The sequence below is a fragment of the Phoxinus phoxinus genome (genome assembly GCF_949152265.1).
Source record: "Phoxinus phoxinus genome assembly, chromosome: 16".
Classification (NCBI taxonomy): Eukaryota; Metazoa; Chordata; class Actinopteri; order Cypriniformes; family Leuciscidae; genus Phoxinus; species Phoxinus phoxinus.
The window spans coordinates 25609060-25627094 of NC_136891.1; the positions used below are offsets into that span (position 1 = coordinate 25609060).

The 18035-nt window shown below is 38.4% G+C and overlaps 2 protein-coding genes across 2 annotated transcripts in view; both read right to left on the reverse strand.

Moving 5' to 3' along the window:
* Window positions 1-664: 664 nt before the first annotated feature.
* On the reverse strand, window positions 665-14210 carry LOC306983831 (desmoglein-2.1). The gene is made up of 14 exons (XM_079584569.1): window positions 14007-14210; window positions 12465-12572; window positions 8605-8763; window positions 8346-8484; window positions 7883-8052; window positions 7663-7797; window positions 7359-7544; window positions 6429-7036; window positions 6019-6161; window positions 5221-5442; window positions 4880-5119; window positions 4666-4784; window positions 4305-4538; window positions 665-2370 (listed from the first exon to the last, which is right to left on the reverse strand). The coding sequence occupies exons 1-14, from the start codon at window positions 14061-14063 to the stop codon at window positions 1570-1572; spliced, it is 3321 nt and encodes a 1106-aa protein (XP_079440695.1). The 5' UTR covers window positions 14064-14210; the 3' UTR covers window positions 665-1569.
* Window positions 14211-15267: 1057 nt separating this feature from the next.
* dsg2.2 (desmoglein 2, tandem duplicate 2) overlaps window positions 15268-18035 on the reverse strand; it is a 33923-nt gene continuing 31155 nt past the window's right edge. The window contains exon 29 of the mRNA XM_079639497.1: window positions 15268-17887. Coding sequence (XP_079495623.1) covers window positions 16520-17887 — 1368 coding nt within the window. The 3' untranslated portion in view covers window positions 15268-16519. The remainder of the gene's footprint in view (window positions 17888-18035) is intronic.

Here is an 18035-nt window from a genome sequence, read left to right on the forward strand (position 1 = left end):
CACAAAATAAGACTTTATTCAGCATTGTATTCTCTCCCTTGTCTGTTGTCAATCCTTCACAGTTACACTGATGGCGTAAGACGCTGATGACGTGTATTTCTGGTGCGCCCGAGCTTCGTTTACAGTCTGAGGGAAACGCACGCTGTAAAAGTGTCTCATCCGCGAAATGCACATTTACGCACCATTTAAAAAAATGATATCCACGCAAACAATGTAGAATAGCTTGAATATAGCGTGCGTCTCCCTCAGACTGTAAACGAAGCTCGGGCGCACCAGATAACACGTCATCAGCGTCTTCCGTCAGCAGCGTCACTGCGGAGTCGTGAACGCAGATCACAACAGACCCGGGAGAGAATTTAATGCTGAATAAAGTCTTATTTTGTGTTATTTTTGGACCAAAAAGTATTTTCGATGCTTCAAAAAAATTCTAACTAACCCACTGATGTCACATGGACTACTTTGATGATCTTTTTATTACCTTTATGGACATGGCCAGTAGACTGTATATACAGTTTCAATGGAGGGACAGAAAGCTCTCGGACTAAATCTAAAATATCTTAAACTGTGTTCCGAAGATGAACGGAGGTCTTACGGGCTTAGAACGACATGAGGGTGAGTCATTAATGACATTATTTTCATTTTTGGGTGAACTAACCCTTTAATGAAAAATGTTAGCAAAACATTCTTAGAACATATTTTTGTTATCTGGAAAAGTCAACTTTTAAACCCTCACATCCTGATTGAGAACGTGTTAAAATTTTGTTGAGGATTTCTTATTTTTCCTAGGCTATATGCTTATTTTACAGTTTCTTCCCACAGGCCATCTCCATCTGTAACACTTAGCTCACAAACATAGTGTTCTTTACTGTTCACTGTCCCTAAAAATTATTCCTCCATCAGCTGTCAGAACATCTGGCCACATGCACGTCTGTCAATGGGAATGCCGATGAACCTCAGGGCCAAATGTCCAGATGGTCTCTGCATAGTCACACCCTTCTCTCTGACGGACTCAACAGTGCAATAAATGATCTTTCAGTGAGGAAATCTTTTTGACAAAATAGTTTCAGCTGAAGACAAAGCGGCTGGATTTTCAAGTTGTGCTTCTCAAGCTTGTTTTTCTTTTACATGCATGACTCTGTCTTTACATTTTCTCTGAGTAAGAAGCAGCATTTTGCCTCAAGGTTTAAATATCATTTGATCTAACTGATCTAATATTTTATTAAATTAAATTCAATTATAAAATTCCATTGCTTTGGAGTCACGCTCTGGATGTTTTGCAATTCTTCTGACATTCTATCTATCTATCTGTCTGTCTATCTATCTATCTATCTATCTATCTATCTATCTATCTATCTATCTATCTATCTATCTATCTATCTATCTATCTATCTATCTATCTATCTATCTATCTTTGTGAAATCTGGCAAAATATTTATAGCACTATACCTGATATTTTCTCGAATGGGGCTTAATTTCAGACTCTGTCATAGATGCTTGTCTTATTGGATGTCCCTTATATCTATTTAGATGACGCAGTATCTTTTAGTTTGGCCTCCACTACTTTAGTACCTAGCTGCTCAGATGGTGTTTTCTTCTCTCTTTTTTTTTGGCCAGTGCTGGAACATCAGCAAGCAACAATGGTGGTCTCCCGGTTTCCCTTTGCACTACTTTCTCATGAAAAAGGGTCTGCGTTAGCAGTACACCTCCAGGCGCTCCGATGGGAGATGAGACGGGGCTAAATCCCAGCACTGCCTCATGTTCCTGTACTTCCGTTTGCAACTGAATCGGCTGATGAGCAGCTACAGCGGTTCCATTTATCAAATACATTGCCTGCTGTCCTCGGCTCAGAGTCGCCTGTGAAACGTTTCCGCCTTGGAGTTTCAAACCTTCCATCCCAGGGTTGCCATCTATTACATACAAACCCTGAGTGGGACTCTCAATAAAAACTGTGTTTGGCATTTGCTGCTCCACCAGGTAGAATACAGGCTGCTGTTGCACGAATAGTGTCTGGCTTGCTTTGGCACTTGGAAGCATGGCTGATTCATCAACCTTCTCAACTTTGGTAATGGAAATTTCTTGAGTTTTTTTGGAATCCTGGATGGTGCTGACAGAGCTCTCGCTTTTGTTGCTGGTTTCATCCGATTTGACTACTTGCTCAGTTTTGGGAGGGGGTAAGCAAGGCTTTGGAGGATGGCATATGTCCGCTAATGTAAGGAACTTTGACCCCAGATTGTTAAGGAACTCCAGGTCATCGTCAGACTCAAGGAGGCTGCAACATCCAACAGAGCCAGCAGGGGTGCCTTGACCCTCGTACTCGTACTCCAGAAGACCGTCTATCAGGGGAGGGTTCGTTGCAGCACAGTTTGCTTTCTGCAAAAAAAGAAAAGAAAAGAAAATTCTGCCATCATTTATCTACCCTTATGTCATTCCAAACACAAAAATGTAATATTTGAGGAATATCTTGGCCACTCTTTTCAATATAATAAATAAGTAAATAAGGCTGGGGCTGTCAAACTGCAAAAAGATTGCAAAAGCACTATACAATTGTTGCAAAAATGGTCAAAATAACTTATCTTCCAAGTCACGCGACAGATTTGTGTGATGAATAGAAATAACCTTCCGAGCCAAATGCTGTCATGAAATCACTGATTCAGTGAGTTGACTTAAAACCAAGTAAGAATGAATCATTCCGACTTGCTTGGTCAATTGGATCAACTGATCAATTGAAAAGGGTTTACTCAAAAGTATGATTCGGCCATGAAACAGACTGTGGCAAGCAGGACCGTAACCCCCAATTTCCACCAACTGCGGAACGTCTGCGTTCTGACTCCGTCCCAGCTCCGGTGATCCGCAGCCCTCCGGAGGAGATACGCAGAGCTTCTATTTTTGTCGAATGCCGCAGCCGTTCCATAGCAATTCAGCACAGGGCAGATTGTGCGGGGCAGGTTATATCGCGCGATCATACGTGAATCTCGTGGGTCCTCGTGACTTCAGCTGTCAGTCATGGCCGTAGCCATTCCGCAACACATCCGGACTTGGTAAGTATTGCAGGACGACAGAGCCGACACGTAGCGGAGCCGATCCGCAGCCGTTCCGCAGTTGGTGGAAATCCGGGGTAAGAACGGGGTGAGGCAAGTGGCGCGATTGATTATCGGCACCGTTCTCGAGTTTGAAATGACTTGCCTGAAATGGACTTTGACTGAAGTCTTTGACCATTTGTGTTGCGTCAAAGTTGTAAAACTTTTAAAAATGACCCTGCACATTTTTCATTCCACTCCACTGTACTGCATATTGTGTTTTTATAAGCAAAAAAGCATTCTGTGTGAATTGCATTCATTCAGCCTACTGCATTTCACTCCTATAAACCTAAAAACGCTAAATCTCTCAGCCAGCGCAACACCCACTACTATGACAATCAAACAGACTAGTAGATGGACTGCATCATTAAATGAGAGACTGTCACCAGTTATTACATTCTCATAGAATTGCGGGAACGATAACCGTGGCAAGGGGAAAGTCACCCACAGTTTTCAAAAAAGAATTCTTGACATACAGTAGATGATTACTGACAGACACATGCCATTGAAATGCTGGTGATGTCAGAGTGATGCAGTGTGTGTACTTTACATACAGGAAGAGGCGCCTCTGGTACTGATAGTCCTAACTTGCACACTTTTTTATGATGAAAGACACACAATGCGCACAAAATGGTTAGAATTAAGATGTTTACTTACTGAATCTAATCTAAACCCCAGATCTAAACATGAAGGTAATGCTTTGCAGCACACTTCATTTCATTTGGGACTGTTCACACAGAACACATTTTTGCAGTTAAAACAATACGCAGCACAGAAGCATAAAGGGAGGAGCGACGAGAGAGGACCAGAGCTGGACTATTGCTTTACTTTCGTTTTGTGTTTGTTTATTTTGTGATGAAAGTTTCGTGTTTGAACGTTCACCAGTTCCTGCCTCCTTCCCTTATCAACAAATTCCGTTACACGGACATTCCTACTTCATTCATAAACATGCCAAGAAGAGATAAGACGGATGTCAAGATGCTAAGTGAATAATAAGACATGGAATATAGTCATGGACCCTTTTATGATACTTATATGGTGTATGATTTGCCATCTTGATGCTTGACAGCCCTAGTACTCTTTCACTTTCATTATGGCACAAAAATTTGCTACGGTATTCTTTAAAAAATTAACTTTTTTTCCACAGAATAGTCATACAAACGCATTCAGCGAAATCATGATCACAATTGTTATTACAAGATGCTACAAACAGATACAACCTCATACCTGAGAGAAGTAATCATTCAGGAATTCATCTCCCACTGCCATATCCTGATAAATATTCTGTTTTTCATGTACGAATGATGCAGAATAGAGAGCATGTTTGCGCCGGTTGGCATTTGAACTGTTGTCTTGCCACCAAAACCTGGGTTCAGTTTCTGCAAACCAATTTTTTATTTCATGGTTGGGAATTTTAGGTGGAAAGTCCAATTTGCGTACAGTGTTGGGAAACTTGACATCCTGGAACAGTTGTTTTTTTGTCAACAGGGGAGTTAATCAATTAATTTGTGTTCATTAAACTGTGTTTAATGATATAAACTCAAGTTCTAATTTTACATTTGCATCTGAGTTAATTGCTTTTTCTTACCTTCTTCTCCCCATTGCCTTCAGTGTGATATGGAATAAGATATTCTTTAGGGTCAAAGGGCAAATCTGTGAACTTGCTCACGGTCCCACACTGACAGAAGATCAGGAAGAAAGGTACCACTGAAAATGCAAGCAACACAGAATTTGTATTATAATCTCTATAAGGATGACAAGATGTACTGTGCTGTGTTGTGCACACTCCACGGATAACTCACACAGGAGCAAAGCTGCGCCACTGAGGAACCAGCCAATGGCTGGTGCTCCTATTTTCAATTGGAGGCCACGTTGTGTGGCTAGCCTTGGCCCACATGAGCCCGTTTTCTCACAGGTGCACACTTCTACCTCAAACTTTTGGCTGTCTGGACAGGACAGACCCTGAGCATCAGAGATCTTTACTGTCAGCCCATAGATGCCTCTCCACAAAGCCTCCTGTGCATGAAAGCTCACAGTTGTTCCTACAAATAAGAGATAATTACAGTCTGGTAACTCCTTTAAACTGCATTCGAGTTTGTCTAGTCTAGTTTGTTTTAAGTAACTAAACCTGCTTTGTCTTTACCGTTTATAGGCACCATCTCCCATTTTCCCACACTCTCCTCTTCTATCAGAACAAACTGGTAAGGTGCACCGTTTGGATCAGCATCCTCATCGAAAGCTGTGACATATATCACTTTATTATTATCGCAAGTTTGATGATAGGTGCTGGTCAGTTTGGGGCAGTGGTCATTTGAGTCCTCCACCTTTAATGCTATTGTCCCAGTAGCTGTCTTAGATGGCACATCTACAAAGGTTGAAAGAAAAACACCCATTTTAAAGCATTCGCTATTACAAAACCACCCATTCTGGACTTGCAGTCCGAACACTTTCTGACATTCTTTCGAAAGTAGTTTAACAGGTTCTCTGCTTTTTTGAACATAAATACTTGGCTTTCTGACAAGGTTGGAGGTCAAAATCATTTCAGTATTTTTTTTTTCGACTTTAGTAGGCTAACCCTAACCCTAAAGGCTGATTTATACTTCTGTGACTGACCTACGCCGGAGCCTCTACGCTGTAGACAACAGGTTTTCATTTATACTTCTGCGCCGTTATCCGCGTTGACGCACAATTACACATGAATAGGGAGCATGTGAAACCGGTAGAAAGGGTTCTAGCAGACCAATCACAGCGCTTGTGTCTGCGTAGAATTGATGCGTTGTTACATTTTTGGAGAGGTGCACGTCAGGGTACGCCGAATGGTACGCACGCTTCACACAGCCTACGACGTAGCTATGGCGGGAGTTCGACACAGAAGTATAAATTGGGCTTCACTCTTTGAAAAAATTACCTATGAAAATAACCTATGAAAAAAGATACTTGCCTTGAGTCATGCAGATAATCTTTGCAAAGTAGGTTCCATTTACCAAAAACTTTGATTCTCGATCAGGAACCTTGGCCAGTTTAATCTCAGCAGTTTTCTCATCAATGGTTAACCAGTTATCGGGATCATGACCTTTAGCATACCTGGGTATTCAATTAATGATCGAAACAATTACATGAACATAGTGGATCAAAGATTATTAGGCCCCCATATAAAAAACGATACTGCATTTGATAATATGCATCAATAATAACAATGATAGAAATCGATAATATAATTATTTACAAATCTAATCAATGACTATAATTCAATATTAAAAAGTATAATAAAAGCATTAATATTAATATAACAACTAACTGTAGAATTTATAATACAATTCATTACTTTGTGAACTTGTTATCAAAGCTCACCTCACATTTTCAGCTGGTTCTCCAGTATCACCATCCAAAGCAGCGAAGGTGCCCAGCACTATTGGGAGATCTTCTTTATCTGAATCTTCCGACACTGGGAAGTCTTTTAAAGAAGGTGAGAAGCTAGGGCCATCAGGTAGGTTGTTTACACTGATTTTAATTGGGTAACCTTTCCCTGCTGGTTTTTTATCAGGCTCAGATCCAGGTTTGCCAGAAGGTTTAGTGCCAGGTTTTGTTCCTGGTTTAGACACAGGCTTACCATCAGGTTTAAGTCCAGTATTACCACCTGTATCCACTCCGACGTCCACTCCAGCACCCAGACCCAATCCAGCATCCAGTCCAGCATCTACATCCAACCCAGCACCCAAATCCACTCCTGCATCCAGTCCTGTATCCAGTCCAGCACCTACTCCTATTCCTAACCCCACTCCCAATCCTGTTCCCATTCCGGCCCCTGCACCTGCTCCTGCTCCCATGCCCGCTCCAGGCCCTACTCCATCCCTGTCCAGATTAACGTCCAGCTCTAAAGCACTTCCGCTTATAAAAGGAGCAACATTTGATATAACCAAGCTGAGGTCCAATGCTCTGATCTTTTCAAAATCAACAGGCTTCAAACGTAGACATGGAAAAGAAAAAAACGATTTGAATATGATACGTCTCAACGCTGATGACATACAGGAAAAATAACAATCTTTTTCAAATCTAGTTCAAAATGCATGTGCCAAGTTCTTAAAAAACTTGAAACTTGAAACTTGAAAAACTCTGAAAATTACATGGTATAACCATCAAGAAAATGTATCAACATATTTTCCTTAGATATGTGATGGTAACTTTTTTAAAGTTTTTTTCTTCATTATGATATCAGGACAGTTGTACCACCCTGACACTCAACAAATCATATAATATGAAAAGTAAAGAAAAATTATTTACCTTGACAAGTTTTAGAATTCCCTCATTCGTTTTAGGGTCTGTTTCAATGGTGAAGAGATCATCTTCATTTCCTTTATGAATATCAAACACTGCCAGCCAGTTATCAGTGAATTCCAGATCTTTGTCCAGGGCTTTAATTCTCATGACAACCACATCAGTCACACCCTCATCAACACTGCCTGAATACTAACAGAGGAAAAACACTGACTGATACTATAGCACAAAAAAAAAAAAAACATTTATGTGCCATTGAATCCTGTCTTTAACAGCTTGCAGGGCAGGCAAGGATATTTTAAGATCTTACATTTTCTTTCTCAAGAGTGGGAACATTGTCGTTTATGTCCAAAATATGAATTTGCACAGTGCCTGTTCCTGTGTTGCCAGATGGAGCTCCATTCATATCAACTCCCTGAACTATTAAAGTATATGTGTCGTGTCTCTGTAAAAGAGAATTGGCAAAAAACCTGAATTTAAATGATCATGCAGTTTCAATGTTATGCAGTGGCAGTTTCCACATCAGTTACCTCTCGATCCAGGGTTGTCTCCTTCACATAGACTTTCCCGGTTGCTTTATCAATGGAGAACATATTTTTGGATTCCGCTGGTGTTTGATTTATTATACTGTATGCTATCTTGGAATTGAGAGTGCCTGGCTCGTCCGCATCAGTAGCTGTTATCTGCATGATATGCGTTCCTGTTAGAACATTGACAAAAAAGTGTAATTTATGTTAAGTATTTAGGGGGGTGTATGATAATGTTAAAACACAACGAGAATCGCTTAAAACAGTTATTATAGAAGCAGTAACCTATAAACATCATCAAAAAGTGTGCTTTTAGGCTAACTGAATAAAATATTGTGTTTTTAATTTACAACCTTTAAGCCTGTAGAACTGAGAAAGCTGTGTGTAGTTAAGAAAGTTGGGAAACTTCTACAGTTGATTGGGAAAACAGAAAGAATGATGTGGTAAAAAAATTAACACAACCCACCAATCTCGCTGCTTTCCTTCACAGATCCACTTTGTAATTTAAATATGGGTGTGTTATCATTCTGATCCTCAACTTTTATCTTCAGCTCAATGTTTTCTTCAGCTATTGATCCGTTACGAAATCTTGCAATGCCAGTCAGCTATATAAGAGAAAAATACGATTTTTTTTTTTTTTAAGGACTCATATTGCAGTCATTATGTCAATTATCATTTCATGAAATTAATTACCGAAACTTGGTAACTGGTAAAGCACAACTCACGTTGTATAAGGATGTTTCCTCTCTGTCCAGCAGGCCGGTGACCCTAACAAAGCCATTCTCAGGATTGATTACAAACAGATGATATGGTGCCTTGTTAGCACCATGACCTGTTAGTCCATATTCCACCATCTTCCAGTTAATATCTTTATCAGACCGGATCTAAAAAGAAGAAGATCAAGATCGTATATTGAGTATTAAAATGTGTGACTGTAAAAATGGTCACATTAGCAAAACTGACTGGACTTAATCAAAATTGACAATATTCCTGTATATTAATTACAAATTATCTTTTTTTATTATTATTAATGTGCCCTCATAACCTTTAATCAAAATAACTTCCCCTCCCTCTTGCAGCTCATCTCTTTTCTTCTCTGATGACGGGTTTAATGGCGTGAGGACAAGACAACCTAAAACTAGGGGTGCGTTTAGCTCCAATTTTTTGCCCAATTCGGACGGGACTAATTTAACGTGGAGAGGTGGGGTAAAGTAATTATTACCAGAGCTTCTCAGTGATTTTAGTCCCGTCCGAATGTGCCATCTCAGTTATCATTACTGACAATGTCAGTAAAGATACACCGACTTTTACCTTCTGTAAAAAGGTCCGTGAAAATGACCTCATGTAATACTAATCCTGTGTGAAAAGACCCGCTGTAAATATGTACGTAAATATTCTGTCATTTCCTGTTTAAAAGGTTTTTTTTTTTTCTAGTATGGAGGCGCTTGAAAAAGCATTAAGTTGGGACTGCCGGTGGGACAAATCTGTGGCAAAACTCAAGTGTTTTCCACATGCCATTCAGATCAAAGAGAAGGTCGAAAGCACTTAGCCTACAGGCTATTAGAGGCAAGAAACTTCTTTTTGCGTTAAGTGCCTATGACCAACATAATCCAATCTGAATTTAATTAAAACATTGTTCGAACGGACCTAACTGTTTTATATATATAAATATAGGTTATATGTGTTTGCACACATGATGCAAGCAGCGTAATACGCACATGAAGAGAGGGTGATGGCAGTGCATAAATCAAGTTACCCCTCTTCTGCTAGTTTTACTAAGATATCTTCTCCTGTGCGAATTGGCCATTAATATTACAGACGTCCTGTGGTAAAATTCCATTACTCCATCTTCCCTTGTGAAACTAATGCCGTTCGAATAGGGCTTTAGACATGCACTGGCAAACTTCCCGAAGAACTACCCCTTGAGGGAATCCCCACCGCCATTTTGAAGTGCTTTTAACTTCGTCAAGTGGACGAGCGAAGTTTATTTAGACAGATCCTCATCCAATCGATTTTGATTGAGGGAGCAGGTCTACTGAATATGTACAGTTCAGGCAGATCTATAGACCGTAATGCAACATGATTGTGACATCACAGCGGATCACGCTTAATTTAACGCATTTAATAGTAGTTACCTTAAGCTGACTGTTTTGTACACAGTTATAGTTTATTGTATTGTTATCATTTTTGTTTGTTGGTTTTTAACATTTAATATAAATATATACAAATGTAATACTTGTTTATATAAAAACAGCCCAAGCATACATGCAGGCCTATGCAGAAAAGAAAACCCCTATAAAATAATACATCAGCTTCATATCGGATTCCAATTGATCAAGGCCTTAGTGTGTTCCATTTAAACACATTGCAAGGATTACGGATTACACTAGTAGTGGGCACTCGTGCAATGTGGGCAATGACATGCATCCATATGAACGAGACGAGGGGAGTTAGCGAGGGAAGGGCATAAAAAATTGGACTTAAAAGCAGCCCCAGTGTGTTCGACTTGAAGTGGCGCTGCGCAGACCGATCAATGTATGACATCAAAGTACTGCAAGAGTGATTCGAAAGCATACGAATCTGTCTGCTCTCTAACAGTTCTCATGGTAGTTTGATGTCATTCATCGATCGGTCTGCGCAGCCATAGATGGTCTTATTATTGGAAGATACGAGGATCCTTGGCTCTACCGTTGGAGAAATCGAACTGCAAACTTGGATAACGTGTGCCTTGCCCATACAGCAAATTAGTGTCGGCCCAGATCCGGGACACATCTGGCGTGGATTCCACGCATACCAGATGTAGGCCGGATCTGGGCCGACACTATGTTGCTCTCTGGGTTGATAACTAATCACTTTACAGCCTTTACTTTCGAATTTCGTAGTTGTTTGACAGTCAGTCACTGTTTGCGGATAGCATAGGAATTAACGAGAAGTGTCGTAAACTGAATCATACCTGTCGTGCAATTGTCCGTGACTTATCTTATAAAAAAAGTATTTTTTCCCGGTGTAAACTCTAAAAATAGATCAATCCAAAACTAATGTTTAAGAGCAAACATGTAAAGGTTAGCCGATGAGCTGTCGATTCATTCCGCACAAAAGCGATTTATTCAGCGTAGGGAAGCCTCCACTCCATTGACATCCATTAAAAAACGGCCTTCTGTCATCTTCCCTGCATACCTCTGTGTTAGCTAGCATTGCGTTTTTTTCCGGCTAAGGTTGCAGGCTTGCCTGCAGTTGATTTGGCGCAGCACCACTTCACTTCAAGACGAACAAACCTACTCACAGGAGATCACAGCAATAGCAAACCACAACCATCCAATCAATTCCCGATTGACAAAATCATTGACAAAAGAAGTCATTTTTCTTTCCTAAAATGTTTTCTTGTACGAGAAGCTTTACTCGGATATACGACAGGGAGGAAAAGACTACTGCAATTCCATTTTATGCCGACTTTAAGGCAACATGCAAAGTAATATAGGCCTAACTACTTTTGCTTTAACATCTTCTCATTCATTTCTGTCTCCATAGGACATAGCATATGTGTTACCAGGCCACTACATTCTGGTGTATGTCACTACCTCCTTGACTTTTTGGTAGTAATACTGTGGAGATAAGGTCTGCAGATATACATTCAGTTCCATTGATAAAGAGAGGACATTTGGTTTGTAGCATGCAACAAATTTACTAAAGAGAACTTAAATACTTAAATACATCTAAAATACATCTAAAATCTTAAATACATCTATCTATATATCTAATATACTATGTATATTAAATACATTGTTTGACCATCAAGCTTTAAGCAATGATACTGTAACAATTCAGTAGCTCTCACACACATAATAATCTCTCCAATGGTTATTTTTTAAATGATTATCTTTTAACAGACAATTTATATTTAATGCATTAATTACCAACAACAGAACTGAATTATATTTATAACTATTAAAAACATTTAGTGCCTAAACCACATAGGTACCTCAATAATTATTACTAATAAATAAATAAATTGTTGTTTATTAAAATTACAATATTACATTTGTTTGTAGCATAATGTAGATATAAACAAAAAGCTAAAAGTCATAGAGTAAACAGTACTGTAGGTTTGTGTCATATGTGATTTCTTTGTGCTGCTGCACATTGCATAATGTATACAATCCCAAAATCTAATTTTGTTGGTGACATGCAACAGTTTTTATCAGGCAAAACGCCTTACCAACTACGACCAACAACATAAACAAGAATGGAGTTCTGTGAAACCAGGGGTTTATCGTGTATGTTCTGGCGACGGGCCGACGGCCCTGTATGAATGCACTTTTAATTCAAGTGTATGCAAATATATAAACTATATAACTAAAATAAATGTTTTAAAATGCTTTCATCTTTTGTTTTGCTGTGACTCAGGAGGAAATATATTTTGAGTGGTATGTAGGGCAGCTTGAAATGGCTTGAAAGCTTTAAGAACCAGTAGATCCAGATCTCAAGTTCTTCAGCACAAACAAGAAAAAACTCCACCCAGCAAGCATATGCAAAATATGTCTTTGGGTTGTGTATACAGAAAAAAAAGAACATGTAAAATGCTTACTTTTGCCACACACTCCAGTTTTCTGTAGTCAACATTCTCATACAGTCTTGTTGGTGGAAGAATCCACTCTCGTTTCCTTCGATTAGATCTGCTGTTGGCTCTTGATGCCTAAAAAAGTAGATCTTTTTCAGAATGTACGACATTAAGCACACATCCAATAGATTGACATTACTTTGTGTACCATACATTCAGTATTATTTATTTTTACATATATGAAATATGTAGTATTTATCTGCACTAGTCTAAAATTGTCAGGTCATTAAGTATAAAAAATAACTACCTCTAATCCCACTATTCAAGTGAAGATCTTTTGGGATTTTTTCTTTACACATTTTATAAAGTCGTATCAATTTGATCTATTTCAAATGTTTATGGTTGACAACTAATATTAATAAAAATAGATCCAAATTCTATTTTTAAGTGTGTGAACGCAATGTATTATGGACTATTGGATCACTAGTTTGCATTCCAACGCTATCTCACGACCAATTACGAATTTGTACGACTGATTAAAAGGTGGCTAATTCGTACGAATTTGTACGACCTCACTCGTACGAATTTGTACGATTTGTCTAAACCCACGTGATGGGTAGGTTTAGGGGCGGGGTCAGGGGTAGGTCATTCGTATGAATTCATACGATTTTGGCAAATCGTAAATTATGTACGATTTACCAAAAAACGTACAAATTCGTACGAGTGAGGTCGTATGAATTGGTAGGAATTAGCCACCTCGTAAAATTCGTACGAATTGCTGTGAGATCGGAAAGCATTTATCTTTCTCTCCATGCTTGTAAATGCTTTTGTGAATTATTTATTACTGGCCATATATATATAAACACACACGCATATGTACTGTAAATCTGTCCTCTTTACAGTAAACTGAACTAGTACACATACTTGCTGAGGTGATAGCAATGCCTCTCTGTAGCAAAGAGTGCAAGTTTAAACTTGAGACTATGCTCCCCAAAGGCATTTTTTAAATATTAACCGATAGTTACCTCTCCCTGCCAGTGGTTAAGATGACAATAGGTCACAACAATTAGTGACTATTATGATTTTTTTTTTTTTTCCTATGATGATGTAGTTGCTACTTTATATATAAATGAATATATAACTATATGACTTGTCTTTTAAGATTTGATCAGACAAAATCTATCAATTTAACAAGGTATAATCTCATACAAAAGCTTTGAAGAAAAAAAAAATATATATATTTTTTTTTTTTGGTGAAAAAAAACATTTTAAAAGTTAGAATGATCAAGAGCAGTGTGTGCATTACAGATAATCAACAACAAGAACTGATAAGAATGTAAATGTGTATCTTGAAATGCAATGTAATTCACTTTGGATAAAATCATCTGCCAAATGCGTAAATGTATAATGTACTTCTAGTGTTAACATACTATACACGTATGTTAACAACAAAAGTAAATTATCTGTAATAATTACATTTGTTTAAATATGGGTAAAAAAAATGTATATGATTCAATGTATATTTAATGTATATGATACTAAAACACCTGTTGGTTCAGTGTCACTCACCACAATCCTGCATAGCAGCAGGACCAAACATACTCGTCCAAGCCAAATGGGAGACATGACAGCTTTAGATCAGACGAAAGCGGTCAGTCCTTGTTTCTCTCGTATCTTCTCCAGTCCTTCTTCTCTTTCAGTCCTGGGCTGAAGATCCTCAGATCTTTGCTTGTGTACAGGATTTGAGGAGAGGGTTACTGATCACTTTTTGGGTGGGGCATCTGACTCAGAACTTTCTCTTGAACACACCCAAGCGTGAGAGTTTTCTGATGTTTGAGGTGCCCCCTACATCCTCCACCCTTCAGGTTTATTCACATTGCGTATGAAAGAAGCTACAACAGACTTAAACTGAAAAAAGATACAGTGACTATGAGTTACAGTGCTGAATATGAGGTTGTGAAACATGATCTCCCAAAAAATTTATTTCATTTCAAGATATCAAACCAAATGTTTCTAACTTTTTTGAGTCATTTTTCTATTACTTTTAAGCAAGGTGATTTTTAGTGGCTGGATGAAGTCAGTTCTCAAGTTTACATAGCAGAGTAACCACAAGTGTAGTTCTTCACATTAACTACAAACATTTACAAATGTAAAAAAAAAAAAAAAAAAAAAACACACAAAGTGTCACAATACTTTAGTATTGAGCATTGTTTTATCATTTGAAATCTGACAAACCACTTTTTGTGAAATGTTTTCCTTGAAAATGGCTTGCGCTCTATTTCTTTAAAGCAAATTGCACTTGTTTTGATATTTTAATAGTAAAGTTCACAACGTAATTTCAGGAGGATTGAACCCATCGAATCTTTCGATTAACTGCCGGAGCATATAAGCAGCCGTTCTGGCATCAGCTGTTTTGGCATCCCCTCCACCTCCCCAACTCCACCAACATAATTTAGGCATCTTGCTGCCGTACTCATCATCCAACCATTAGTAGTCCCTAAGCTCTAGTTGAAGCTGCTTCCTCAAGCCCCTCCACTGTGGACAACAAGCCAAATACGCTGAACCTTATTAGCTTAAAGATTATATGGGCAAAGGAACTTGTGAATGTAGCTTAAGAGTCTAAATAGTTTCGGTTCCACTAAACAGACTTCAAAGAACTTTGATAATTGACCTGCACTACAAGTTCATGTGCTACACCTTTTACCAAAATGCAGTCTGCCCCAAGCAAAATATCAACAAAAAGGAAACACCCGACCAGTAAAAACATCAATACAGTTTCATGCCTCTAGATGGTGTGAATCACAAAATATAACTCTAGCCATATATGTATAAATATATTTATTTATTGCTATTATATTGGTGCAGTAGTAACAATAGAGGTAACAACTTCCAAATGCATATCCAATGCAAAACAGACATAATAGGAAACAATATGCATTGTGAAAAGCGCTATACCAATAAACTTGAATAATTATAATGTACAGTAAACATGCGGTAATGATTGGAATTCATTAAGGGCATTTTTTTCAAGTTACTTAAAAATAAGATACATAAGAACATGCTCAAGGCAACATTGTGTTTAAAAACAATGAATGGCCATCTTGTAAAAAAATTAACTTCACTGTTTATTATCACAATCTATTAAACCACTGTCGTTTCACCAACACAAATCCCAAGAGAAACAATATTTTAAAATACAATAGTATCTGTGGAATACTATGATTTCCAGGACATAACTTTAACTCCTCCCCACTGTTTACAGTAATGCAATTAGGCTATGAAATCATGGAATCATGCACTCTAAAAAAATGCTGGGTTGTTTCAACCCAATTTTGGGTCAAATATGGACAAAACCCAGCCGTTGAGTTAATTTTTTAAATGACATTTTTAACCCAACTTTTGGTTTGTCCATATTTGACCCAAAATTGGGTTGAAACAACCCAGCATTTGAACAACCCAGAGTGTGTGACTGTCTGAACTGACTAGTGACTAATAATAATCAACAATTTTAAATCAATCAACATAAATATTAATATTCCAGTTATTCAAAATTTGATTATTCAATTTATGAAAATAAAAGAACAACCCAGAGTGTGTGACTGTCTGAACTGACTAGTGACTAATAATAATCAACAATTTTAAATCAATCAACATAAATATTAATATTCCAGTTATTCAAAATTTGATTATTCAATTTATGAAAATAAAAGTTTTACAATACATTAATCAAGTTTCTTGGTAATCATGTCTAATGTGCTAACCTGTCCTTTAAAATGTACTCTGTAAAATACCTTATCCCTTTGTAAAGCAAAATGCAGCATGTTTTAAAACATTATTTATTAACACTTTAAACATGTTCAAAGCACACTGCAAAAATGTTTATTTTTCAAAAATGCTCATAACCACGTGTTGTCATTTTAATATTGAGTACTTCTAAATCATCTGATGCTTAAAATAGTTTATCTGTGAGCAATTCCGCCGTGATAATGAATGATATTAAAATTGGGAATTGATCACTCCTAAACATTCAGGTGCCCATTTGTTACATGTCCGTTGGATCTTGTGGATCGTGTCATAACAATTTAAGTCAGAACTCTGGGCACTGTAGAGCGGAATAACTGTCTGTTTGCTACCTGAGGCAATCCTATTGGACTAAGTTCTCCTGGGCTAATGGCAAGTGGACCCTGAATGGGACCATCTAGAATAGAGGGACCATTAGCCAATGGTCTACTCGATCCACTTTCCCCTGATACAATGTTCTGAACATTCCAGAAGGGACCGCTTACTAATAGCTGACTGTTATTTACCTGTCCAGTAGAAACGTGAGGCAAGCTCACTAGGCTTGTAGTACCTGCACTCATAGACACAGGACACTGGCCTGGTCCTGCAACCAATAAGTTACCTCCATTGACATGACCCTCTGCAATAGGAGGACCACTAACCAATTGTCTGCTCGCTACACCTTCTCCTGATACAATGTTCGGAGCACTTAAGAAAGGAGGACTTAATAATAGTTGGCTGTTTACTTGACCATTTGCAATTTGAGGCATGCTCACTTGAGTTCCAGAGCCTCCTACTAAAACATCGTTATATGCACCGGAAAAGGAGCCATCAATTACTTTTTGGTTCAATTGTACTGGTCCACTCAACTCTTGAGAACCCACCTGGTAAAGTGGTTGAGGGCTCATGGGACAATTTGGACCTAGACCACCAACTAATACCATACTTCCATTAACTTCACCAAAACTTTCATTTATCATGACTGGATTTTGAGGTCCAATTTGAGAGTACAAGACACAACCACCAATGATGCCCTGCTGTCCACTACCTAAATGTGCAAGTGCATGGCCATTACCTTGAGTCAGAAGTATGTCAGCTTCTCGAACGCCATTAGTTTTGTATAAACCTTGCCCAAGACCATCATCAGACAACAAAACATTGCTTTGCATTGGCTGGCCGAAACTGAAGTATATAGGGTCCGGTACGAACATCTCATAACTAGGTGCAGTTTGGACAAGTGGTGACTTGACAGTTATCTCCACAGGACTGGGTTGGACAGTGTTGGTCATGTGATTGTTGGGTGATACTGCAGTAAATGCAGTTTGGACAAGTGGTGACATGACAGTTATCTCCACAGGACTGGGTTGGACAGTGTTGGTCATGTGATTGTCGGGTGATACTGCAGTAAATGCAGTTGTGGTTGGTGTTGTCTCTACAGTATTTACACTTACATTTGGGTCAGCCTGAGACATAGATTGAGTCTGTCTAAATCTACAAACCTCAGCCAAGGTGTTGAACTTTAAACCCAGGTTGTTTAAGAACTCCAGGTCATCATTGGGCTCTTTGTAGCTGCAGATTTCAAAAGAACCGGGAACAGATTCTTCACCCTCATAATCATACTTCTTCAATACTTCTTCTGGAGATTCATACTTTTCCATATACATACATTTCTGAAAAAGAATGAAATAAAATTTCAAATGTAATTGAATGAGGTGTTAAAGGCATAGTTCACCCAAAAATGAAAATCATCTTATATATCTTCATGTTGTTCCAAATCTTTTTCTTCTGTGGAATGAAAGTCAGTGGGATCCAGTGTTT